The sequence below is a fragment of the Myripristis murdjan genome, chromosome 12, assembly GCF_902150065.1.
Source record: "Myripristis murdjan chromosome 12, fMyrMur1.1, whole genome shotgun sequence".
NCBI classification, from domain to species: Eukaryota; Metazoa; Chordata; class Actinopteri; order Holocentriformes; family Holocentridae; genus Myripristis; species Myripristis murdjan.
In genome coordinates, this window is record NC_043991.1 from 23923145 (window position 1) to 23951045 (window position 27901).

Consider the following 27901-nt stretch of genomic DNA (forward strand, 5'->3'; position numbering starts at 1 on the left):
CCATGCCTGGCTTTAGAGAGACGGGACCCATGCAGAGCTGGTTTTTGTCCAGTATATCAAATAAAACGCTAGACAAGAGGAGGAAGACAACAGACAATACGTTGAAGTGAAGAGAAAACGGGACAGAGAGAGAGAGAAAGACAGAAAAAGAGCCATTGAGGTTGCAAAGCTGTTTCTCTTTCCATCCTTCTTTCTCGTGGCTACAGAGAGGAAAAACACAGGAGGAATAGAGGAAAAAAAATCAAGAAAACTGGCCCAACGACATGAGCCAGGCCAAGACAAGGTCCAGTCCCATGCATCAAGTCTAGGCAGCAAGAAAGCCGGCCTTCAGACCTGGTGTACCTGCACAATAGGCCTAGTCCAGGTAGTGGAGCGGTTGTTATGGTTGACGTAATAAGTTCGTCCCTTGGCATCCTTCCTCTCCTCCCATCCCGGGGGCAGGCCAGGGGTAGTCAAGGTGTAAGCAGTTGCCGTGGGAGACTGGCCAAGTGTAGGGAGAGAGCAAAAAGCAAAGACAATTAGTTAGAACAAGCTGGATATGCTTAGGGACAAGTGGGAATCTTCTTATCTTTTAAAATGTCTGTCAGAGGCACAGAGAAAAGAGTTAGGACATTCATTACTTTGTCTACACAACTTCTGTGTTCAGGGAGTAAAACTTATTTCATAAGTAAACATAAGGTTCAGTAATTAGCACAGTACAGAAATATTATCTTATCAACAAAAGAGCCTTAGATTATTTTCTCCATGTCAGCTGTATAGCCCAGTGACAGCCAAAATGGATTTTGAAAATGCATGACAAGGCAAACATCCAATTCCAAACTTCTCATGAAATAATGGGTGATAATACGTGAAGTTCAAACACAAAACACATTCAAACACAGACGGGCAAAAAAAATAAACACCACACGGAATAAAAAAGTGCACCATTACAACTTTGCTAAGTGAACTATTAACCATTTCCAACACAGAGGTTATTACAGCAGTCAGCTGATGGGTCATAAATTAATCTCGATCAGTTTCACAAAGTGCTGCAGTACAACTGCCCAAAGATCACATCATTAAACATTAGACATATTTTATCACGCTGCTTTATGGGCCTTTCTTGTCAATGGCCAATCAATGGCATTATTGATTATCATATGGAGTATCAGGCTGATCAGTCTGTGGGATAACACACACATGCCAGTGTGCACACACACACACAGGACTCATTTGATCATAAACAGAGCAATTCTGGGACAACTGCCAAACTAACTGGGCATTTCAGCACATCATAATATTCCCAATGAGAGAAGTGTATTTTGGAAAGCAGTTATTTGGCTATGCTGCTCCATCATCTTTAAGCAAACAGCAAAAAGATTTAGCTTAGCTCTCACTGGAATTTAAAATTTTAAAGAACAAATTACACAGCTGCTGACAAGAGTGCACATGCGGTAATGAACACGTTAATGCTTAAATGCATTTTTGCTTCTTTTCAACTCCCGTGTTTTTATTGTAGTGTTTTCCCCCATATGGTTCATGTTAACATAACATGTTTTTGATAAAAGCTTTTGCGTGCTGCCTTCTTGGCCAGGGATCTCTTGAAACAGAGATGGCAATCTCCAAGACTACCCTGGCAACATGATAAATAAATCCTACAAAATGCAACACTTTAGTAATTGCTGGAAACCCTTGAGCGGCTTTGTACCGATATTTTTAAACTGATTTTTTATGGGAAAGGTAAAAAGCAGCCCAGAGAAGAATATGGTCTGTGTAAGATGGTGCCTGGGCACTAAGAGGTGTAGGGCTGAAAGGGAATCTACTATATATGTATAAACTGAGATATTACCATAGGCTCCTCACCGCCTGTGACTGTCTGAGCTCTCATTCTTCTGGACTGCGAACTGGGCTGCTGGTGGTAGACAACAGGGGGAGACGGTCTTTAGTTTACAGTAGTGATTAGTTTCAGAGTGGAGGGGATGGGGTAAGGTAGAGAATGTGGGTATAAGTGACAGATGAGTGAAGAAGAGCTGCATGGATAAAAGGGGAAGTTAAATCTCAGAGGTGGTGAGAGAGGAGATTCCTGTGATCATGGGCCATGAAGGTGAGACTGGGAAAGGGCACCTAAGGACAGGGGAAATTTAAGTATGACTGAGGTTCTTGAAGTGGGGTGGCAGTGCATAAAAGAAGAGGTTATACCCACAGTAGTGGACTAAATATGCGGGTGACAGGCATAAGAAAGAATGACAAGGAATCAGGATATTTCAACAGTTAATGATTGAATTTGTGATTAAGATGTGGGTTAAGACAAAGTTAGGAGGGAGCTTTTTTTACTCAAACAGAAAATTAACTCTTTTAGCAGTGTTCTCAGTGACTTCTGGGTAGAGTAAATAAACGTTGTTATTTAGATCTTTGAACTTCAAACGAAATCCCTGGCCAATGCAGCATCTTTAATCTCAGCCCAAATAGAAAAGGATATTGAAGCCACACTCAGAACAATGCTGTGATACCAGTCAGAGGAAGTGATTTTACATCCTGAAGCTCTGTTTTCTGTGAGAACGTTGTGTGTGAGAAAATGCTGGAGAAGGCAGCAAAGTGAATGGATGCACTTGAAATTCACAAGTTTGCATAACGAGACAAGAAGTGAGAGAAAACTTACACACAAAGACAGAAGGAGAAATAGAAATACAAGTTGTGGTTTGAAACAAGTATTCAACTGAATTAATATAGCCAAAGACACATTATAAGTCAACTGAACTGATAGTGAATTGCGCACTGGTCTATGCTACCGCAGTTCTTGTAAACCCTTGGAAGTGTTTCCCACTGGAAACACTATCAAGCAGATAATTACAGTGATGAATCACCTTAATTTCAAGATCAAAACCTCAAATGCAAGTATGTACTTGCATATACGCACACTAACAAACACACATACTCATAGATGTGCATTCACCTGATGTGACACCAAGACTGTTTTCAAACCTGTTTGTATACATGCAAAGCTGGATGAAACTGCTCTTAAATGCTTATCTCGGGTGACTAATGCAATTTTCCCATAAATGGTTAAGATTAAGTTACTTGTAATCAGTATGCAAGAGTAACTTTTGCTGGTCTGTACAGATATTATCCACCCACCACTAAACACATTTAATATCAGTGAGAGATGGTGTGATTGTAAGCAACTTCACTGTGTTCTCATATTAACACACTGACAGCAGTTTCCTTTAACATTATCTACAAAGGACAGCACTGAAACTGAAGGGAAAAGTGCCTTCCAACTCTGACATAACCACTGCAATCCCACACACACACACACACACACACACACACACACAAAAAAAAACAAAAAAAAACACACACACACACACACACACACACACACACAGTTACTCACTACATTCCCAGAAAAAATAGTATCAAACTTAATATAGAACAGCAAACGTGCAGATTGTATTTTTCCTCTGATGGTTCCTGAATGTGGTACTGCTGTCAATTCCTGAGAGACCAGTTGATCAAGGGAAAGGCTGACATCAGCACCTGTACTTTTCCTTTGAAGCCTTGGCTTGACAATGCCAAGCTCGCCCCTGTGACAGGCACGTTTGATTCAAATCCCGTGACAGTTTATTCAGCTGAAACTCACATTGATGCTGTGACTCAAGACTCTCTGGGTTGTGTTTGATACAGCCCTGCCAGTGGCCTCTACTGAAAAGGTCACTCTGGGTGTGCTTGATTCAGATTGTGTTACTTCTCTGGCATTCAGCTGGCATTTCGCCAGTTGTGGCCAAGGTTTCTCTGATACAACAGAAATGGCTGTGCGTGAATCACAAAGAGCACAGTGTGGTGGTGGGAGAGGAAGAGGAGGAAGAGGTGTGGTAGTCCACAGGTAGAAGAAAGGAAGGAACGGTAAAATCGAAGAGGTGAAACGAGCGGGAGGGAAATGTGGGAGAGGCTGCACCACCTGCGCAGTATGGAGAAATGAAAATGATAAAAGTGAGTACGAGCAAAGAGGAGCATATGATGTGAGCCCACAGCACGGAGATTTGCAGACAAGATAAGGAGAAGATAGATGAAACAACGATTTATACTCAGAACAAAAAAGGGAAAGACGATGCTCACTACACTTCAATTAAGGGAAGGAAGAAGTGGAAAAAAGGGAAAGAAACGGGAAGGAGGAGGTTGTAAAGGTAGAGAAATATGTACCATCAGGGGAGGAGCTTGGGCCTGATCACTAACGCCATCAGTCATACTGGAGGAGCGAAGTCGGTTCGACAGCTGGGTCTGGAAGGATAGGCAGGGGAAGAGAAATTGATTTGGAGACAGAGAAAACACCTTACTGTTAGAAGGTCAGACCTGTCACCAGCACTAAAATCCTCTCTAAAGACCCACCTGAAAATCAGCCTGAACTGAAGCTTTTAACTGAAGTTTTTAACTGGAGTTTCTCATGATCCGTGTCCATACACACAAAGATTTGGAAGATTGAGAACACCTGCACGTATGATCGAGTAGCAGGATGTGCGTCTGTATTTTCAGCTGTCATGAAGTATGCATTCACGCAACATGTGCTCTGACTGTCAACTGTAAGGGTTAAAAAAAAATCTCCATTGTAAACAAACATGGAGACAGCCATACAGGTTTTGAATGTGCCTGCTTCCAGCAGACACATTCACAGATTGTGTTTAGCATATTCTACAGCAGCAAATGCAGCTTTAACTGACATCACTTGACATCAAGCTTTTGTGCTCGTAAGTGAGCATACTGTCTGGGTTGTCTGAGATCCGTCAAATGGTGGGAGGACTTAAATTGGCAGGTAAGCGACTGGGTTGAAAGCCTAAGGCTGTACAAACACACATATTTTCAGTGTGCAGTTTTATCACTGTGCCTGAACTACCAGTTGTCAAGTGTGATCTTGACCAGATTAAATGCTAAAGTGAGGAAGGACAACAATATTTAGCTCTAATGTGAACAGGGTCATGAGTCCTTAAATGTGGAGTTACTTAAAACTATGCTACTGTAAATTCCAGTGGTTCACTCTCACCAGAGCAGAGCTGGGCCCTGGCATCTCTCCATTGGTTTCGGGCGTAAGTGACAGCCTCATATTCAAATCCTCAGAAAACTCCTGAGTGATCGGTGTCTGTGGGTGCTTGGGTGTCATGATGGAGGAGGGGCCAGGCAAGGACTGGGCCAAACAGTCGTTCGGGTCCTCTTCTGTGATTAGCTCCCAGGACTAGAAGAGTGAAGAGAAGACAACCATGATTCACTCACATAACTTGAGTGAACTTAGCAAGTTAGGTAGCTGTGTGTGTGTGTGTGTGTGTGTGTTCTTCTCGCACATTGTCCATGTCCCTGGCCTCCATGTGCTCGTTCTCAAGGTCTTCACTGATATGGCGTCTTGAGCGAAACACACGATGCGCCTCCTGATGGATCTGCCGCTGATGGCTGTCACTCTCTGTCTCTGAAATCACATCCCTAAAGAGAAAAAGAGGTTTTATGTAAAACTGGTTGTCATTAAGCCAAACAAATTTACGCTAAAATTTCTTTCTGGCTGATAAAGGGAGACTGCTGCCATAGCTACAGCACAGCAATTTCTCCATGTTACACATAATTTGGCATCTAAGCAGACACTAATTGAGTTATTCATTCATATGCAGAATGATCATTTACTGATATACATCCATATACCCACGTGATATAATACTTTTACAATGTGCAGCTACTACGGACCACTGTTTTTAAGCAAAACCATTTTTACCAGGTTCAATTTTATCACAAAAGCAAACAGAAGACATGTATGGAAGGAGAGCAGGCATACATGTTGGAGGGCCGTTTCCACTGTGTAGTGCGGTTGTTGTGGTTGACGTAATAGGTGCGTCCCAGGTTGTCCACCTTCTCTTCCCAACCTGGGGGCAGTGGGGGCAGCAGCTGCTGGGGTCGCTGGGAGCCGGAGTCTGCAGAATCATCCCAACCCTGGAGGAATGTAAAAGGGAGAGAAGGAAAGAGAGGAAAAGGCAAGAAAAAGACAGCGCATTAGTAAAGCAGATTTGGTACATTTCATTTTACAGTTCAGTGCCTTGAGACTGAGAGAGAGTGAGGGATTTTACATAGCGGGAACAGGAAGTGTGAGGAGGTTAGCAGAGTGACATTTCAGTTTTCCTACTAAGCCTGTTAAATATCACTTTATCTATGCAGTCTTTCACTGTCGGAAATCTTATAGCACCTATCATGCTCAATAGCGCTCTCTCACTCATGCATACAAAAATACAGAGTAAACCATACTTGCATACACACACATGTAATCACATTAAATAAGACAGGAGAACCTACCATTTCTCTAAATAAGGAGACTATGTGTGAATAGGTTTTCCAGACCCTGAACTGAAAAAGACATTTTCCACATACTGGCACCAAGAACCTGCTGGACTTCTTAGAGAAGAAAATAAAAAATATATGCTTCCTTCTTTCAATCTTTGAAATTTAGATTTAGTGCAAATAACTCAGGAGGATGGTCACTTTCAGGCATCAGTCTGTATTATGGTTGCTAAGCAAGGAGGGAAGGGATAATACCTCCATTCAAGTGTTACTCCAGTCCTGATTTACTGTGTGATTATCACAAATAAGTTGACCAAGGGGAAACGTTAAACGCTACATCAACACTTAAATTCGAAATCATCAAATTTAGGGACCGGGAGCTCACCTCAGCCTCCTCTCTCATCTCCCCGGCCTCTTCATCCTGTCCTCCTTGTTTGGGCAGATAGGCCATCTTCAGGCGCAGGTAGCCCTTCACCCTGGACTTGTGACTGGTGTAAAAACATCAGCAACGTGAAACAGCTTGAAAATTACACAGACCAACTTTGTGACCTGCACCTGCATAGCCCCCTAGTAAGAGTCAAAAATGTAAGGGAGTTTCCAAACTGCCTCATAGCACTAGATCACATTTCACCTTCAGTCTACAATGACCTTTACATGATCCTACTACTTTTCAGGGAACAATACTGTCAATGTAATCTCACAAGCCATGATTACAGTGACTGTGAGTTTAAAGGCCTAGCTCAGATTTTCTGAAGTGGAGTTGTATGGGGTACTTATCCATAGTCAGTTTATTACCTTCAGTAGATGGCAGTCAGTGGTCCTGCAGTTTGAAGAAGCATAAAGGAGTATAGCCAAGGAAGCCTAGCAATGTGCTGCTATGGAAAGGGGCACGAACATAATGACTTTTAGCCACCTTTAAAAAAAGTCCATCCAAAAAAAAAAAAAAAAAAAAATCAATACCAGTTTAAGTGTATGCTATATTTAATTTAATTTGCCATCAGATATCCCTTTCCTTTGGCAATGACTTTTGTCAACTAGGAACTTTTGTATTCCTACACATAAGCGCAGCTCTGCCATGCTCTGTATTACACCACTGCTTGGGTCAGAGCAATGCTTAAATTGATATTGATTTTTTTATTTAGGTGGCTAAATTATGTTTTGCCTCTACCCCATTCCAATGCAGGACAATACCGGGCTTCCATGGCTACACTCCCGCCTGCTTCTCCAAACTGCAGGATCAACCAACACCATCTACTGTAGGTAATAAACTGACTATGAGTAAGCACCTCATACAAACCCACTTCAAAAAATCTAAACTATCTATTTTTCCAGGAGTCAAAAATGCAAACTGCACACAATTAAGCCGCACATACTACATTACTGCTATTTATTTTCACTGTTAGCTTATCAGCAAACATCCTACAGAAACTGACCTTCTGGGCCGCAAAAGGAAGTCTTTAAAAGTGTAGGGCCGCTCCATTGCAGGATCCTCTGTCTGCAAATCAACAGTATGACATTTGTTGACAACACATACAGAACACAGGCAGAATAAACAAGCAAGCAAACATATGTCAGACAGTATCAAAATATCAGAGCAATGAGTTTACAGCAAAGATGCAATCCTTTGCACAGCATCCAGTGAGTCATTATGCAATGTTGAGCTTCTCCTGTTTCATATTGAACAGCAGAGAATGTCCTGGGTTATGTGCTGCAATCACACCAAGCCGGACTCCCCTTGACAGGCAAAGCAAGTCAGTGCTGGCCACTGGAAACACACTTTGCTTTGTAAAGAACTAATAAAGCCAACTGATAAAAGGTACCCAATGTATTTTTCCTTTTGAACACACTTAGTTTTGTTTACATTTAAAACGCCTCTCCAAAACACACTGTTTTTGTCCTTGGGGCCTAATGAACATGTTGAATGCATTTCCTCCCTCAAAAGACACTTGCAAAGCTTCATTGTAGAATACTTTGAATATTGCATAGTTTACAGTGACATATATAATATGTCACCCCATGTTCATGGTGCGCTGGAAGACATTATGCTGGAAGACATTGCGTCAATGAAGCAGGAAGCCAGTTCTTAGTGTGTATTATAGGTACTAATATTCACAAACTACATTCAGTACCTTTATTTACCAAATCTTCAGTGCAACTTTCAGACGCAGATGGTTTTTAAAAAGTGGGATGTGAGAAGTGAGATGAAACTCTGAACACCAAAACCCTAAATGATATCCCAGACAATTCTGTGCTGTAGAAAAATGCTTGGTTCTTAATTAATTGATCCAAATCACTGTATGAATCCTAAAAATGTAGTTCAAAGTCAGTGTTACACATAACCTAATCTATTTTTTATATCACCGAAACCAGGACCCAGTTCGTGAGCTGACACAAGAACTCTGTAGTGCGCACAGTCACGTACAGTAGTTGTAAAGAGTCATAGTAGCTTGAGCTTTCACACAGCCAAATGTAGCTGCAAGACTCCCTCAAGTGAGTCAGCCTGCATGACCTGACTCATGAAAAGTTAAAGAAAGAACATCCAGTAGTAGCAGGTGTGGAGGACAGTGATGAGTAAAACAATGATCTGCAACTATGACTACCACTGACCTACAAATTGTAGTCATGACCCAAAATTAAGTGAGCAAATGAAACAAACAGAAAACATGAACAGCATCTACACCAGCCTGGTTGTAGCTTATTTACATTCAACCAGGTTGAATGTATAATAATAATGATTCCTGCAATAGGCTTCTTTTAGTTGCATCAGGACCAACTTCCCTTATCCTGTCCATTGACTTTATCTCCAAAAATGACTCATCTGTAGCTTTTATCTTCTGCTAATTCCTTGAGCCTTGGGGAGCCAAGTGGAACATGAATAATTAACCCCACAGCTTGCACTGATATGCTTTTAAGGTTCATCACTTGAAGAAAAAAAAAAAAACAGTCAGACTTTAGAGTTGTCAGCCGGTGGGCCTTGAACTCACTCACTCAGGCCTGTTTGTTCACATTTCGGTTAGGGCTGAAAAATTCATCAAAATATATGGACACCAGCAAAAATCACATCATTTTATTTATTTCTTTTTTAAAACGCAAAAATGGTGATTCACACTAAAATTATGCATCATATCACATTCACAATACTGGTCAAAATCTCTGCCTCTCTTTTTCTCTCTCTCTCTCTCTCTCTCTCTCAGCAGCCGTACAATAAGCTTTCTTCAAACTTATACGCTGACCTACCAGCCAACACTTCTCAAGTAACACATATTGGCTCTGTGTGTTATTGTTTTCGGAAGCTGATATCTGACAGCAGTCTGCAATTTCCAAGTGTGTGCGTGTGTGTGTGTGTGAATTTGTGGCCTTTTCCATTAGCTCTGAGTGTAGCCCGCTTTCAGCACAGACACCTATGTTTACATTCCAGACAGCCTTCTTTCCATTTCTAACAACGGGTGCTCAGCTGCTACTTGATCACGAAAGGTTACTTGTATGGCTTGGGCTTTCTCACACTCAAGGAACACACACACACACACACAGCATGACCTTCATAGAGGTCAATCAGGCAGAACAAAAGTGAAGATAAGAAACAGCTGAGTGATAAAAAACCCCAGTGACAACAGTTACACTGACCAAACACGCACACCTACACACAACATAGCCTACTCACCGGCAAGTGACTGAGAGGCACATCAACTTGTCCCAGGAAATCATCTCTGGTCTACAAAGGAGAAACAAGAACATCTTTAGCAAGTTAAATTTAGAAGCAACACCTTTTTGAGTCTGTCTGGGGAATACCAAAAGCAAGAAGCCACACTTCCAGCAGGGCTTGAAGAGGGGAGGAGGGGAAAACCACAAAGCTGGAGGAATCTACAAAGCCCACCAGAAGATCCAGCAATATTGGTTGTGTGTGTGTGTGTGTGTGTGTGTCAGGGACAGAGAGAGACAGAGAGAGAAATGGAAAGATCATTTAATGGAGAGACCCATCCAGAAAAAAAAGCCCTCTGGCCTTGTTCTTGAACACCTGTGTTGATCTGAAAAACGTGGATAGTTGCAAAATAGTGAAGACCACTGAAATTTATGGCCAATGTCTATCACCACTGTATGTCAATTTTTATACAACTTATGCTTTTGTTTACGATGCCTCATAAGTTGTCAGTGCAATTATCCTTCATTCCTATCCAGTTGACACAGATTTCTACAAATGTCCAAGCAGCAGGCTCAGTGGTTTGTTTATGGACAGGCCTCTGGTGTCGCTTCATTGAAAAAGAACCAACCACCAGGCAAGGAAACAATAACATCCACCGCCACCAGAGAGGATCCAGGTCAGCCACACAGAGGAGGAGAAGGGTAGAGGTGGCAGTAGGGAAGAGCAGGGGAGGGGGAAGTTGTGTTTCAAATCAAATGAGTCTGAAGTGTATCCATCCTGCCTTTTTTTTTTCTTTTTTTTTTCTTTAAAGCGGACTGATAGGAAAAAGGGAGATTGACAGGTGACTGAGCCACACAGCAGCAGCTCCCAGTAGAGACAATGATTACCTGTCCGAGATGGAAAAGCCCATTCTTGGAGACAGCCTGTGTGTGGGACACAGTCGATTTAGAGAACAGTAGTGTCTGTTTGTGTAGCAGACACTGGTTAAATGGGCAAGGGTGGATTAAAGTGCAAAAAAGTGGGAAGAATCAAACATAAACATAGTCTTTTAGAACATAACTTTGATTTTAATCCACCTAAAATAGCACAATGGCCACACAGGAATAACCTTCTTCAGGGTATGTGAACTTTTTGGTATACACAGTATTTATAATGTTCACCAGACTACAGACATCCTTAAGCGGGGACCTATTAATGAATATCAGTTAATCAAGTTGTAGTGTTCACAGGACAGTGACAGATACAAAAAATAATAATAATAATAATAATAAAAATAAATAAGGAAAAGCACAAAAAATAATAGTAAGATGTCAGTTAAGCAGGAATGGTTCCTCATTTGAAACAATGAAGAGCCACTGTATGCAATCTGTGTCTCCAGCAGGCTTCATTCTGACCAGAAAAAGCTCTGTAACGCCATCCCTCCTTGGAGACCTCACAGCTTCAATCCCGAGAAATCTCAAACTAGCGATAGGGTGATTATAGTCCAAAATATGTCCAAAACACTTTCAACTGTATCCTAGCTTTGCCAATATATCCTAAAGGTGATTAAAAAAGAGGCAGATACTTGAATGTTTCCCTGATCTTATTTTCAGAAGACTCAATGTGCCAGTGCTTTTAGAAAATACTCTTGACCCTGTCCAACACAGGAGGACACTGAGATGTAAACACACAAGAATATTTTCTACTCAGTTTCACAGTAGGTTCCAAAAAGAGTCCCTCTGTCCAGTATCATTCACAGACGGACTAAGACTTTAGTCTACAAGTCCTTATGAGGATAACCCTATCGTAAAATCTCAGATGAATGTAGTTCTGCAGTGCCAAGAAACATTAAGAAGGATAAATGACAGGACAAAAAGTTCAGCCCTCATATATTGCAGGTCACAGTTAGTGGTTTCTTATGACTGCACAGACCTAATACCTCACACTGACCTCAGGCAAAGGTGTACAACAACCACACTGGCCAAGTGAGTTACATGTCTGTTTTGTATGAAAACAGTAAAAGCGGTGCAAGAAGAGAGCGGCCTTAGCTCCCACCATAGTTAACAAAACTGCAATTCAGTGGTGAAAGGTTACAAATGAGTCACAGAAAATAGAGGAGTTATTGATGCAGTCACGCAGAACAGACACTTGCACGCTCTCTCTAACACCCCCTCTCACACATACACACTCACACATCCTCACTTTAAGCTGTGTTTTCTTCCCATTGGAAAAGCAAGTCACATTTTCTTAGATAACTGTAATATCTATTTGTTTGTTTCCCAAAACAATCAAACAAATCTGTGTAATATTTAATTCCCTGGTTGCACAAGTTAGCCTTGTAATTCAAAACTGTTATTTTTAAGCTTAAGCTGAAGTGTGAAAGATCTAAAAACGTAGGTCACAGCAACAGGAAGCATCACATTACTGTGTTTTGTACTCCAACTAGCCCTGTCTTTCACCAGTGATGAGTCACTGGGATACCTGCACTCCAGCTATCCTCGCACATGGCAGCTTTTTGTTTTTCATTAACAACCTGTCCTCAACCATAACAAGCATTTTAAGTTATGGGTATGTGCAGCAGAATTTATCTGCAGAGTCATCACAGGGTCACAGCTGAGCCTGCAGCTGCCACCCAGGGCCAGGTTACACTGATGGGGGGTGGAGGGGCGGGGGGTGGGTGCCAGAGATGAGCAGGGAGTGCAAGAGAAAGATAGAAGAGGAGTCAAAGTGGTAAACGAGGGATTAAGTTTTCTATAGCTGGACGGATACATCATTAAAATAAAAAAGATGGTGGGATAAAGGTGGGTAAAAACATAAAAAAATAATCCATGCTTAGGCGTATTGCATTTGCATGTTTGGGTGGTAAATCTAGGGTAAGGACTGGAATAGCAACGTCTGAAAGTTTAAAGGAATGATACAGGTCAAAATGCATTAGGTCCAGGCTGGCACTGTGATGTGAAAAAGTTGTCTCACCTCCCTAACAGTCTCCACAGTTCAATCACACAGTTGACACAGTTCAATCACAATGCCATGCAACGCTGAAGGATCAGAGGTGGCAGAGAAAACCCTTCACAACAATACCACTCTGAATCCCTTTCACATGCAAGAGGACGAAAATAAAGACAGAGCCCCCCATCTCAGGTAAATATAGCCAGCCCAGTGGCCTGCATGAGCTCTTTGTGAATGGCAACTGGGAGGTCTGAGCAGGGCCATGAAAAGGGCATGGCACGGCGGCATAACTGTCTGCAGCCAATCTAGCTGGCACACAACACACACAAACACGCGTAGTATCACATGGAGGGCTTTTTAAAGGGGCACTCCAACTACTGGGTACCAGTGGGGGAAGTCCTGTCATTATAGTCTATATGAGGATTTCCCTCTTGCGTGAGAAACATGTTGCCCTGGGGTAACATGGGAGTACGTGTCTTAAAGGAGGGAAAGGAAGTGTTTAAGACACACTTACATAACGTCTATGCATTGTCAAAAATACTGCCAAGATTACACATGTAGCAGTGGGCTATAGCTTATGTTAAGAAAGGGAGAGAGCAACACACCACTGACCAGTATGATAACAATGGAAAAGAGGGGAGGTCAAACTTCCCTCTTTTCTATAGCTAATGTCAGTAAGCCAATCACTTTATAGCTCTAAATATCTGACACCAGCTCTGTAGCACTGCTGACAGAAAAACCAAAGAGATATTTCCCCATATTAGCTACTTCAATATAGTCTAACATTTGCATTCAAGGTCAGGTCAGTTTGCTGATGAGGGTACAGAAAAGCTGGTGGCAGGCCTCAAAAGATCCACAAGTCTCACTGGTTTACCAGAAATGACATTCATGCAATAAAAGCCCTGCGATGGTGTTGTCTTTGGGACATGTAGGGTTTTGTAGCTTCCCAAAGATCAACTGTCATTGACATTGATTGACATTGCTGTCAATCACCAAACGGCACTCTCCTTACTGTGACAGATGAACAAATAAGGATCAAACTTTTGTTCTGCACTGCAAAAACTGTGACTGCTTACAGTATCTGGCATGAAATATTTAGGGCTGTCCTGAATACCTTTTTTGGCTTTGAAGCTTCGGCAGCAATTATTCAATATAATTGGAAGCATTGCTACGACAGGGTGGGGGTGGAGGGGTGCCAGTTTGTCAGGCCATGGTGGAATACAAAAAGGACGGTCAGTGAGAGGTCTCTGAAGTAGGAGTCTCCAGCAGTCCTACATAAATTATCTGGAGCTTTTAGCGGTGTTTCTCACCCCGAAGCACTTTCTTCACTTTTTCCAAGTTCTGATGGGAATAGACAAAAGGCAATGGTAGCTTATAACATGCTTATCTATCATCATTATCGTTACGTTATCATTATCTATCATCGTTAGGGCGGCAGTTGTTTCCCATCATTTACACACGCAAGCACACAGGCTGATATATTAGAGCAGTAAACGTCTCCTGTCTCCAAAAATGACACGAGAAAACTAAGTGTCTGCTGTTAAAAAGGGAAAAAAGTGCTTGAATATTGATTTTGCTGTTGATTACCGTGATAACGACTGAAGCTTCAAAGCATTCGGGTCAACGCACCCGAAATATTAATTGTAGAGACAATGAAAATAAAAAAACTAGAAAGCAGGCAGAATATAAAAGTCCCCTTTCTAGATTATCCCTATCCTGATGACTAATCCCCCATGAGAAACAATAATCCTTACAGAGGCAGTGCTGAAACCATTATATCTAAAATCTCTACTATATATTACCTTGCATAATGCCCCCCCACCCCCCACCCCACCCCAAAAAAAGGAAAAAACCTTGAGTCATGCATAGAAGGCAAAGAGACAGCTACATTAAAAGACTTGAGGATTTCAGGAAACGTTGATACTGATAGCTTGTTAAATTTCTTGATCGTTATTTGGACTGTAATGACATCTTAGTTCTTAATCACTTGCAGAGCAGCTGCGGATATAGAGATCCATACCAGCAGAGAGCCAAAGAAGACATGCCGCCTGCCCGCTCTCAAAATCAACAACCACTCTTGAAATAGACTAAAGATAGAAACAGCCAACTCTCAAAGAGCACTGGCTGCAGTTAAATGTATTACCAAAAGATAGTCACACTTTGATGAATCAGAAGGCAACAAGTGCATGAGGAGAAATTATCCATTTACCCTAAACGTATTCCTGTTTTCCCTTCATGAATGTGAAATGTCTGATGTGTGTAAAACTTCAAATGCCTGCGGCAGCACACTGAAACAAAGTCGGTGTGTGTGGTTTAGCTCAACAACTCCCAGTCTGAGCTTTTCACTTCCCAGAATGTCACCACCCTCTTTCTGTCCCATAAGATGGTGGAATACCGTTTTATCTGGGCTGGATTCAATGAGGTGAAATACTCACAAATTCAGTTTAGATGAGAAATATTACATACATCCAGCCAAATTTCCATAGGTTATCTATCAGAAAGTTCACATTGCTTTTTCTCCCATCTGTTATATTCTTTGAGACCGACTGAAAGACCCCCTTCCTTTGGCCACAGTAAATACGAGCTATCATGTACTCTGCCAAAAAGCCCTAAGCAACATGAACTTTCCCTTGCGTCTGCTTACCATTCATTCGCATATTGATTCCTTTAAAGTATACGGATTTACCAGTGCAAGACTACAAATCTTTTGTGATGCCTTTATAATGCCGAAACAATCACCTGAGCTTGAGCCAAGCACTTTTCCACACAACTTTAGACCAAAATTTTAAGTAATAGCAGTGCTACTAAATCCTTACCTTGGGATTATTCCTGGTCAGGTCATTGCCAAAGTTTACATCCTGGTCTCCACCCCTGCCCTGGGAAAAATATATTTTGAAATGAGGCTGCCTTCTGGGAGTCTCCCCACTTATTTTAAAACTGCAGCCTGTAGATTTGTCCTCTGTTTCTGTTCTCTGTGTCTCCATCTCTGTTTGGTTCTCCTCCGTAGCTTGAATATCTGCACCAGATCTCCTGTGTTGATTTTCCAGAGACAGTCTCCCCTGGGACAAGCTCCTCTCCAGTCGAATTCTGGGGTAACACACCACGCGCCCACCCCTGGAGCTGGCAAATCCCAGATCAGTGCATTCTCCCAGGGGTGAGGCAGCCTGTTGCCTCCCCTGGCTCTCATCCTGACTCTGATTTTGCTGGAGCTGAAACACTAGTCTCTGTGTTCCTCCATTAACACCAGAGCCTGGGTCCAAGTTGTGCTGCTGAACAGACCAGCCAGAACCACCATAAGGAAGGATTCGGAAATGCTGGATGTCAGAACCATCAGGGGAGTTTCTCTGAATACAAATACCACCAATACTGATACCTGGTTGGCCTCGATTACTCATAGTATGGCCATTGGAGCCAATACTGAAGACCCTGCGTTTAGGTTGATCTGGCTCTGCTGAATAACTATTTGGGCTGTAGTACGGAGGAGGTGGCACTTGTGGAAAGTCAGGTCGGACCTGCGGGTCAGTGTAGGCTGGAGCAGGTCCTGCAGGAGTGTAACAGGGTGGTGGGACATCATCATCAAATCCACTGGAATCACTACTGCCTGGTCCATTGGAGCGCTGGAGGGAAATGTGCATTGAAGAGCTCTTGGTGGGCCGTGGCTCGGCTGAGGGAGTGAGCTGGGGTATGAACATCGAGGAACTGCGTTTAAGTGAAGGCTCTGAACCCCAAGCCACGGAGCTAGGTGAGAAGGGTCGCACAGCTGGCTCCCGCGATGGTCTTGACAATGGAGGTGGCTGCATCCTCACTGTCATGGCCACATTGTTGTCTCCCCGCTGCTCCATGGAGTCTCCTTCCAGTGCGTCCATCTCTGGGGCTGTGTTACTACGGCCCGAACCAAAGTACAAACGCAGACGGTGGGACATTTTCACCTCACACACCACAGCTACTTTTCTCTGGCTGGCTGCTTGGTTCACTCCTCTGGCTCCTGTCTCCGTCTCTGAGTGTCGCCCACTTCTCTCCTTTGGCTGGCTAGCTGGCTGATCCCCTTTTTCTTCCACTGTCTCTCTCTCTCTCTGTCTCCCTCTCTCCCACCCTCCCCCCTGCCGCCTCTCTGAGTCTCTTCCACAACTTTCCCTCCCACATAAACTGTATGGAGGAGCAAAGAGCAGCAAACTGACACCACAAAAACAAAAGAGGCACTGCAAGAGAGTGGACAGCGTAACGCTACACACTCAGGAGAGTGGCAAAGTGAAGTCAAAAAACAGAGAGCAAGCGTGACGGGGGAGAAAAGACAGGGAGAAACAAAAAAAGAAGGATCTCTGTATGCCAAACTCTTAGCACTACCAAGCAATAGCGACAGACAGCAGAAATAGCCTGAGCCGAGTGACGGCCAGCATTCCTGGCATGATTGGATAAGAGCGGCCGGCGCTCCTGGTTTCCGAGGTGACAGTAGGCTGCCTGTCAGTCATGTGACTACAAATGGCTCCCCCACCTCCTGTTTCAACCCCATGCTGCCCTCAAGTGCCAACTGTCCCCCACACACATCTTACCTACCACCCACTCTCCCCCGTCTCCACATGATCTCTTCTTAACTCCCTGTCCCCTGAACCTCTCATCAAAGTCCAATATCCCCTCCTCCTCCCTGCTAGTTCTAGACAGTCTGCTGTTTTTTAAGCCCCATAATTCAACTCTCAGCTCAACCGCACCTCCCACTTCATTCCCTTACCTTACACTGTCATCTGAGTTACAGTAAGCAGGGAAAATTTTTTCCCAACAACCCAGTTTCCAAATCACCAAACATCATGAGTATCATCTTACCGTAATATATAAATGATGATGATCACTTTTCACCATCCCTCCTTCTGCCCTCACAATCTAACAATCTAACAATGCTAGGCTGAACCACCAGCGCCCTCTAACCTGCTCCTGAGGTGCTGAGATAGTGGTTTTCAAAGTGATGACCCTCAGGGGTCCTTGAGAGGCCTCCAGGGTCCCTCAGCAAAGGAAAAGCTTTATTTCACTATAATCTGATTCAGTGAATGCACTGCTACAATACAAAAAACTGGTATTTTAAAATGGTTTTAATCTCACCACTTTGACTCTATTTGTCAGTGTTCAAGAAGGACATCTAAACAATTTAAATATAAAACAAAACATCTTGTCATACCAGGGTCCCTGGGACAAAATCATTTCAAATAGGGGTCCACAACTTAATGAAAGTAAATTTAGGGATCTGGAACATGGAAAAAATTGTGCATGCACACCAAGCCATGATGGCCTCCAGGAAGAAGGAAGAGAGAAAAGGAGAGGAAGAAGTAGAAAGTGCACAGAGTGTTGGGGAAGTAGAGAAGGGTCTGGACACAGCTGGGACAGACAGCATGCAAACACACATCCCTAGCCCCTGGCAACTGGTACAGTGGTCACAATATGAAAGGTTTTCCTTTCAGAACTTGCTACTAATACCACACATAGCACAGTCCCACTAAAAATGTAAAATCCACCAGCAAATCTGGAGGACCAACTCAGCCCTGATACTTCCTGTAGTTTAGAAACAAAACACAGAATCATAAGTTGATGCTAAAAATGGACCAGAAAAAAGCCAGCAGCAGAATGAGGAGCAGAATATCTGACAGATTGCAGCTTTGATAAGGCAAACACCGTCTTCCTCTCTGGGGAAAGAAATCTAAGTCTTTTTCAAACAGAAGAGACATGAGCTGTCTCCCATATGCAGCCAAACACTTAACTGTCTGGTGATTTTATAGGCCACTCTGCTTGCTTCCAAATATCACTGAAGATAAGACTCAGCTGTGATCCTACACTTCAGCACAAGCTGAATTCAGGCTCACCTACGATGTTGCAGCTCTTGTAATTTGTTAGGCTAGAAGAGAGTACAAAGTAAAAAAAAAAAAAATGCATTAGAGACATGTGACAACATACAACCATAGTGATTCCAAAGGAGATATGATGATGATCATAAGAAATCCAAGTATGACTGATATCTCTCCAACATTATCTCAGGTTGGACAAGCTTACACGTAAGAGCAGTTAACTGTGACTGTTGTAGCAGTGACCATAAGTGTAGTCTGTGACAAATGATGCGTTCTCCCACAATATATATATGTAGGTTTAGCAGTTAAGGACATATTAAATATACATATTTTGCTAAATATGGATATGTTTCACTTTCTCCACTGTTTTCTCCCCACCTACAGGGCAGTAACACGTTTCATCTCCAAGGGGAGTCCTGTATCAGCATGACTGTTCTGAAAGGTTGCTTTATGGCTTTTATTTTGTATGAAAGAGTTTAAAACCCCTGCTGTAAACAAACCCACCATGACTCAACCAGCACAGACATCAGACAAGGTGTAATACTGATAAGATAAGTGACTTCCCAGCCTTTTAAATTCAAACAGCACGAGCAAATCGACGTTTTAGGGACTTGGTCACATCTAAAAGCTCATTCATGCTCTCTTTACGCATAAAAATTAATTGGTCCGTTTGAAACAATGTAACCATCACTGCCCACAAACTTTCATGCGTTATTTATGTTGGCATGGACGTTAAGCAATAAATCCACTAGAGGGCAACTCAGAGTCAAATGTTTCTGACAAAAACAAACATGGTGACAGAGATCGTAAAAATGGACTTGCTACAAAGAAGCAATAGTGGAGATGGCGCTGTAGACGGAAGTGGTCTGTGAACTCATTAAATACATCACGACAGGAAGATGGAGAATTATTTTCTCTAATATTAGCATTTTTTAAAATGTCTTATTCGTGTCTTACTCATAGACTGGACTCTCTTTAACTATTGGCTACACTGCACCCAAGATTTCCAGTGGTACTGTTATGTTCATATCCGTAAACTTCCTGAAAACATGCAGAAATACAAACGAAATTAATGCAGAGTATGGACAGAAGGCTCCGTCTGTATATGTACTTAACGTTGAGCATAAATGAGCCTTAACGCCATTTTACCCTGAGGCTAGAGCTAGTGGGGGAGTTGTCCGCCTCCATACAAAGAGAATGGACAAAGACCCTATGATAATGTGTCCTTTCAGAGAAAATGGTCTCAAAAGTGGCTGCCTTGTTCCACATGGCTGCTAAGATCTATGTTCTAGTCGTCATGGGTCAGCCTATCTCTGTCAAAAAAAAAAAAGCTACAGTGATGAACACCCAGCCACTTATGGTGCACAACAGAGGGAAAGGGAAAAGGAGAGGAGAAGGAGAAGGAAAAAATGCTCTGGATTGCCGACAACAGTGCAACAAGTACACAAACAGTATTGACTGGAGGCAGAGAAATGGTGTAGTCCAAGAAGAAGTCACGGCTGAGCACACAGTTACAATCTGTGATGATACACTGCCTACAGTGTCAAGCACAGTCAATAAATATGTGTGAAATGCTATGGAGAAAATTAATAAAAAGTAAAATTCCAAGACACGGTGCAGTAGCAGTAAACAGCTAGAAAATGATATAACATGCCTCCTTGAATCAAAGTACAATAGCGTATCCCACTTCCACTCTTGAACTGGTATGTTTACAAGAGCCTACCATGGTAGGACAAGTGGCCCATCTGGTGGTCCAAGTGGACCGACTGCCTTGTTTCACATGGCTGCTCAGATCTATGCTCTAGTCCTCATGGGTCAGCCTATCTCTGTCACTTTACTGCAGACTCTTCATTCAGCAGCAAGGTGAGCTCTGACAAGAGGAAGGCTGAGTTAGTGGAGGACCTTACCTACACAACCCCACGAAAATGACAGGAAATGAGAGGAGTTCAGTTGGCAGCAGCATGTCTCTAAGTGTAAAAATGGGCAACTGTATATTGCTGACTATCATCCGAGAAACATAAAGACAATGTAATGCAAAGTCTGCTGTACCTGAAATGAGACAAAGTAACTCCACCCAAGAGGGAGAGCCTTAACATACAGTGGATTTGTTAACAGAAAAAAGGCTATAGAAGAATCTGTGTTGAGAGGCAAAATATTCATCTTCAATGCGTGGGGTGAAAGTGGCTGGGACATTATCAGATCAGCAGGACAAAGAGATGTGTTTGGCTAGTTATTGTCACCTCCCTGCTGTTACTACCCCAGCAAAGCAGGCTGTTTGTTGGCATGAGGAATTTGACTTGAACTTTATGCAATTTCTCCAGTTAAGAGCTCTATACAACGACTCACCAATACCATGACTTAAAAGAAGTGATAAACTCAAGCTTTTGACATATAGGCCTAATAGGCATAATTCATGAAGCGAAAGAACCCAACCTATTCAAGGTGACGGTGGATGAGACTGCTGATATATCTCAACATGAGCATATGATTATGTGTGTCAATTATATGGATAAAGATTTGCAAAGTGTTGATGACTCTGTTGACTTTTATATGATTGAGTGCACCTCTACTTGACACTATTTTCAATTCTGAGAGACACATTAACAAGGTCTGGTCAGTTTGTTGAGTCCAGTCCTGTGACAGCACAGCAAATGTGTCAGGTTGCATCTCTGGTTTGCAAACCCATGTCAAAAACAATTGTGGAGGAGGCAATGTATGTGCACTGTAACACCCACAGTCTCAATGCTGCATTCCAGGATGACAGATTTAGTCAATGTTATTAGAGACTTGCCAAAATGGCTCACATGTTTTCAGTCATTCCACAAAGAGAGTGGAACAGGTGGAGAGAAACTGCAACCATTGTGCCCCATATCCTGCTTTACACAGGACCTACAGAAAACCCTTAAAACTATTTGCCTCAGGATTTAAGAAGAAGAATCTTGGACCCCTTAAGCACATATTTCATTCACTCTATGACTTCTAATGGAGGTAATGGGAATGGAGGAGATAGATGTGTCAACTTTAAGCCTAAAGCTGCCTTTGGTTGATGTAAACATTTTTGCTTGTTCCTAAACCCTAATCAGAAAATGTCCCATCACCGTTTGAATAATGTAGGCTGGATGTAGGGTGTGTCAGAGGTAGCTGTGGGTGACCATAAGCTGTCCAGAGCACATCATCAAGACACCATTTCCTTTCAGGGTGGAACACTGCTGTCCTTCTTATCAAAGATCATATTCATGAAATAACCTAGACCTCACTGACTGTTGCATCACATTTGGAGACTGATGACAGCACACATTAAAATAGATACAGATCCAACAAAAGCAGCCAGAATTTCCTCAAAAAATGAGGAATTACAAAAGTGCAACTAGGTATGTTTGGTGATCCTATTTGAAATCCATGCAAAACATGAAAAATCTTCTCAAGCAGGAACCAGGCAGAGTTATTTAGCAAGCCACTGAAACTTATGAAATGTCTTTACACACTGCCACTAACAACATATACAACAGTGATCTTTCAGTGGATTATGGAGGTTGAAAATATTTATGACAGCCAAAGGACTGAAGCACTTAACTATTCTACAGACCCAAAGGCCATACAGACAAGATCAGCATGCAGAGCATTATCAAGAGCTCATCAGTGGGAATGAGCTAAGGAACCTTGTCTCAAGTTAAGCATTCGGCTATATTTTTACCATAAGCCTGTTTGGTTTGGGTGAAATCATACCTAACTAAGGCAATGACTGTGACAAATTTCACCAAGTACTTAAACCATGTCCGAGGTGTCATTACAGGCTTAAAATGCTGTGGATGTAAATGCTGAAAGCATCAAATTGACCAGCACTTCAGAAAGAGCCTGAACTTACTGATGAGCATGTGTATTAATACAACTTCTAGGGTTTCTGTTACATGCATTGAGCAGCGGCGCCCTACCACAACATTTTACCACTGCTCCTGTGGGATTCCACAAAAATTATGATATCACAAATTCAGTGAAGTAATGCTAAATAACATGTTTTTGTCTCTTTACCCATAGATAGGACCGGCCACAATAAAATAGAACATACTACAACCAAATGAAAAAAAAAGGAAATGAAATAAAATAATATAAAAAGGCAAGCCCCAAGGGATTCATCATTCTCCCCTCCTTAGTGTTTGCATCACTCTGGCGCCATTAACCACAAGCACCATCGCACAGTGCTTAGTCTAACTTTTCAGCCAGCCCCTGACAAATAAACCATAAATTAATGTTCACAAGGGAACCAGCAGGCCACTCAAAGAATTACTGGCCATCGGTGGGGGAGCTGTCTTGGCATGCACCTAGAGTCAAAAAGACAAGCACCTCCTCAGACTTATAAGGAGACGACCAGGCTTCAGGCTGCCTGTGCTCTCCTCTCGTCTCATCCTCGTCTATACACTTACTTGCAACAAGTTGCAAGTGACTTGTCTTGGCACAGTCTTGTTGCAAGACTGTGCCAAGACAAGAGTGCGCCTACTGTAACACGGGAATAACAGAGCTGCCCTCTTTCCAGAGGGCTGAACGCCCGTTTGTTCAATGCAGGAAGTGCACAAACAAAACACACAGATGCATATGATAATTACATCAGTATATGAAACATGAGCAATCCACATAAAAAGTAAATCAAAATTAACCAGGAATTATGCACTTTATTAAGCCATCAGGAGCATGAGAAAAAAGTAGTGGTTGTCATATCACAAAGAAGGGAAAGACACGTCCCTAATTCAAATCCCGTGCCCTCCCACGGTGTTTCTCATACCAAAAAAGCAGTCATCCTGAACCTGTGAGTCCCACATCAAAGTGTGCCAGGTTCAGCCAACCACACCAACTCACTGTTGAGCTGGCTCTGCTGTTTGTTATATCAACCGTCAAACTGAACATCCCGAGCTACTGAATAGCCGTTAGAAAGAGATATCAGCACGGTTCTGATCCATTATGCTAAAACTCCCTGCAGGGAACCACTGCTTCCTCTACAGAGCAACTTCTCAGGATGCCATGTCAATAACCACTTTACCTTAGTCTCCTCTGTTAAAGAGTATGGTTAGCCATGATGTGGGAACTTCTGTATCAGATGACTGGACAGATAAGGAGCATGGTAAATTGATTACCAAATCCCCTTTCTGCTTCTCATTACTGTGACATTTGACATTATGCAGAAATTTAATCGAGTTGTCATGGCAACGGACCTACGACAAGCTTAATGTCACAAGTCTAGGAAACCAGTGTTCTCTTCTGTGGGAGAAAGCTGAGAAATTAGGATTTGAGCACAATAACATGCAAGGAACGGAGGAGTTGTGAGTAGACAACAGTCATAAACCAGGCAAACTGCACACTGCCTCCCTCCCCCTTTTCTTGTTCACAAATATATTTTCAATTCAAAAATCACAGCACTGGTGGTGAAAGTCCATTAAAAATCCAGCGAAATCAAACCTGTCAAGATGTCAATACACAAGAGGTTTCTTGTTAATACAGGGTGCAAATAAAGTCTGTACATTTCAGATATATCAGGCAGGGACATATAAGACGGCTTGTAGGGATTATAATCCAAAAACATTCCAAAACTTTCAATATGATAATAGAATTTTCCATAATATCAGTTGCACAATTACATTTGGATTCGCCTTATGTACTGTACAAACTGGTACTGTATGCTCCATCATCACCACAGTAAAACACACCATGCCAAATATGGTCTGAGATGTTATCAAGATATTATCTCCATCAAATAAAAGAGTTTTAAGGAAACATAAATAACATTATGTAAGTAAAGAAAAGCCTGCTAGATTTGGTATAAGGAGTTAAGCTAAAATGACAGACATTAGATCATGGCAGACAAAAATAAATAGGTGATGGTGAATCATAAGCGACATGTAAAAATTAAAAGTGCGATATCAAAAGCCTGCCATCACAAAGTGTGAATCTTACCAATCTGTTTTCATCAAACACCTCAAAGAGCAGTCTGTGATTCTGTGGACACACCTGTGTAGGCAAAGAAATGACAATGTTAAAGCAGTCATCCAGAGGAAGATGGAGAATATAAGCCAAACACAGATGCATATGTAAACAAATATTTTCTCTATGTACTTTGCATGCAACTGTCTGACTTCAGCTAACAATAATTCACAACTACAAAAACAGCATTGCCGGAAAATGGTTAATCTCCTCCTTTAATCGTTACACTATACTGATTGAACTATGATTCTTCTATAAATAACTCGTAGGGAGTAAATCACATGCGTGGGACTGGGCTAGTAAACTTTAATATGGTCTCTTTTTATTACAACGTGTGGAGGAGGAGGGACTCAGTTCTCAGTATAACTGCAGTAAGAGATTAACAAATGTAGCACTAAAACACTAGAGTAAGCAAGTGCAGTAACAAACATATCAGAGTTGAGGATGTCCGTTGAAGAAAGCAAATTTGGGGCATGAACACTTATGGTTTTAAAAAACAACTCACTCTGAAGTAGAATTCCTCATTCCATTTGGGATTGAGGGTCTGAAAGACAAGCCAGGTACAGACATGGTTACACCAACAATTATTTTAACCACATACTGAAGCCAACTGTACATCACCATTAGTTTACACACAACACAGAACAGATCTTTTAAACTTATACAAGACAGTGACAGGGCAAAGAGCCTGTGTGATAAATTAGGCTTGATCCTGTGCTTCAATGATCCTCTTAAGTTGTTAGTTGAAGTTTGCAGCTTGCAACATGGCCCAATGATTGGCATTAGTCCTGATATCAACAGCCATGAGGATTTCCACTGGCTTGCTGCAGGGATCAACTCAATATGTGTCTGCACAGCCTCTCTTCCTCTGTCCCTCTCTCTCTCTCTATCTCTCTCTCACACATACCCAGTTTGATATTTTATTGGTCTGAGAACTATGTGACGGTTCTTATTAAAATGCCTTTGGTTATTGAAATGAGGCAAACACCAGAATGTCAATGAAGCCTTAATCTCACAAGTCTCTCTGATTAATAAACACTTAGCATTTTATGACACCAATAAAATAACATCTATGTAAAAATAACATTGCTGGGGTATCAGAATTTCACTGAACCCACTGCCCTGAACAAAAAGTCGATTCAACTCTGTTGAACTGTTCAAAATTTGATCATTTTCCTTGATCTAACAGCCAAAAATCCTGTATTATCATTAGGAATAACATTACCACATCATGAGATGGTGTACACAGTATAAAGTAGGGCAGGAGGCTCAGGGTTGGTTTTTATCTACTAATGACAGTGTCTGACCTGCTCTACAATATATTTTTTCAGTGTATCTTGCCACCAGCCACACTCTTAGCTTCAATAACAAAGATGCCAGCAGAGGTGGCCCACTTTAAAGACACATAGACAGAGCCCACAGAAGAGACTAGCAGTGATGCTTCCCTTTTCTGCTCTACATAGCAATGCATTGTCGGCTATTTATATCCTATAAGGCAGGCATGGCCACTGGCAGCATATGTCTGCCTGCATGGAGGCCTGGGCTGCCTGACTCCAGCAGAGGATTGGCTGACAACTTGCTGACCTAAACCACCAGGAAAGGAGAAATTTCCCAAGAAATAAGAAGCTGCTTGCAGAGTCAAACTGATGTCTATCTGGCAGGCATGTACAAGTATTACACAACAGACAGCCACAATACAGTAAGCTAAACTGCAGTGCCGAGAAACAAATGATTTCATCTAACTTTCATCCTTACATGTTATGTATTTCCACAGACCCCTCACCTACAAATAACATGTTGTGCAGAAGATTTTTTGAGTTTATTTTAAATCATGTTTAGTCCAAATTATTCCTCAATGTTTGCACTGAATGCTGACAGTAGAAAAGTAGGATTTTTTTGAGGTTAGCAAGAAACAGCACCCTCTGGTGTGCACACCCCCAGCCCCCACCCCCGCTACCCCACCTTCCACCCACCGACCCAGAAACAGTCCACTGGGGGAAACAGAGCTTGGCCTATGTCTCCCTCTAGTCTTGGATAGTCTCTCCTAAACAAAGATGCCTTCTAGTGGTATCCCTCCTAGCAGACAAAATGGTTACCCTTGCCCTAGTTAAAAAAAAAAAAAAAAATGTGAATAGGAGTTGCTTGTCATCTCAGCCGTGAAACTTGAAGGGGGAGTGACAAGGGCACACATGAGGGCAAACATGAGGGCCATTAACCCTCATTTTGTTCAAAAACATGGGAAAAGATGATGAGCAAATTAGCAAGAAATGACTCAAAATTTATCAAGAAATTAGTAAGAAGCTACAGAAAAAAAACTGCACAAAATCAGTTAAAAATAATAAATAAATACATACTCTTAAGTTTAAAAAAAAAAAAAAATCTGTAAAACAAAAACATAATTATAAATACACATTTAAAGTGTAATTACAAGAGAATTACAAAAAAAAAATTACCACAAGCCCCCCCCCCCCCCCCCCCCCCCCCCCCAAAAAAAATCAAATTAAAAGAAATTAAGTGAATTTTGTTAAGGGTGAAAAAACTAAAATAGAAAAAAGCCCACCCACAGGCTCCTTGGTTTCAAGGTGTTTAAGCTTGTCATTTTGCAATTAATTACTTTTACAGTATTTATTTATTTGTTTGTTTGTTTGTTATCTTGAATAATCAAACAAACCAGTTGCTGTTAGGCTACCACTTCAGTGTAGAGTAATTTCTTTATAATGAGAGAGGATTGGCTCATTAGACTCACATCTCTAACCCTATGTTATTTATATGATAAAATTTCTCCATTTCTCCAATGTGTGTACACCAGGTGGGACGTCCAAACGAGTAATATAAGCTGCCTGGTCTATAACATGCTGTAGGAAACCCTGGGAAATGAGTTTGGAAGCAACATTAATTGACAGGAAATCCAATTTATAGTAGCACTTGCATTTGGCCATGGGGGCCAACCCAGGTCATTTAATAGGGGAAACACTGATTTCTAATTTCTACCTTACAATTATAGGAAACTCAACTGGCCCAAGTTCCCCACAAGGGGAAAATGAAAATTTTAAAGCTGGACACAGGAAGGGAATGGCAATACGCTGCAGATCAGCATGAGTCAAAACCATTGTTTACCTTTGCACTCACCTTTTTAATGGTTTTTGTTTGGACTAAGGCAAGCTCTCTGTTTTCATCCGCAACATAGAGGGAAAGTTTGACATAAGGGTCACTGCAGAAACAAACAAAACAGAGAAACAAATCAGTGCTG

At 41.9% G+C, this 27901-nt stretch overlaps 1 protein-coding gene across 6 annotated transcripts in view; it reads right to left on the reverse strand.

Annotated features, from left to right (window-relative positions):
• nedd4l (NEDD4 like E3 ubiquitin protein ligase) overlaps nt 1-27901 on the reverse strand; it is a 59567-nt gene that overhangs the window by 20595 nt on the left and 11071 nt on the right. For 2 of the 6 annotated variants that reach the window (XM_030064896.1, XM_030064900.1), the window contains exons 3-15: nt 27781-27862; nt 25157-25195; nt 24625-24678; nt 10813-10848; nt 9947-9997; nt 7719-7780; nt 6671-6773; nt 5789-5943; nt 5310-5445; nt 5015-5203; nt 4180-4257; nt 1829-1891; nt 343-480 (exon numbers count right to left, since the gene is read on the reverse strand). In XM_030064896.1, the coding sequence (XP_029920756.1) occupies nt 343-480; nt 1829-1891; nt 4180-4257; nt 5015-5203; nt 5310-5445; nt 5789-5943; nt 6671-6773; nt 7719-7780; nt 9947-9997; nt 10813-10848; nt 24625-24678; nt 25157-25195; nt 27781-27862 (1186 nt within the window). The remainder of the gene's footprint in view (nt 1-342; nt 481-1828; nt 1892-4179; nt 4258-5014; nt 5204-5309; nt 5446-5788; nt 5944-6670; nt 6774-7718; nt 7781-9946; nt 9998-10812; nt 10849-24624; nt 24679-25156; nt 25196-27780; nt 27863-27901) is intronic. The other 4 variants (XM_030064897.1, XM_030064901.1, XM_030064898.1 and 1 more) reach the window with 4 other exon arrangements.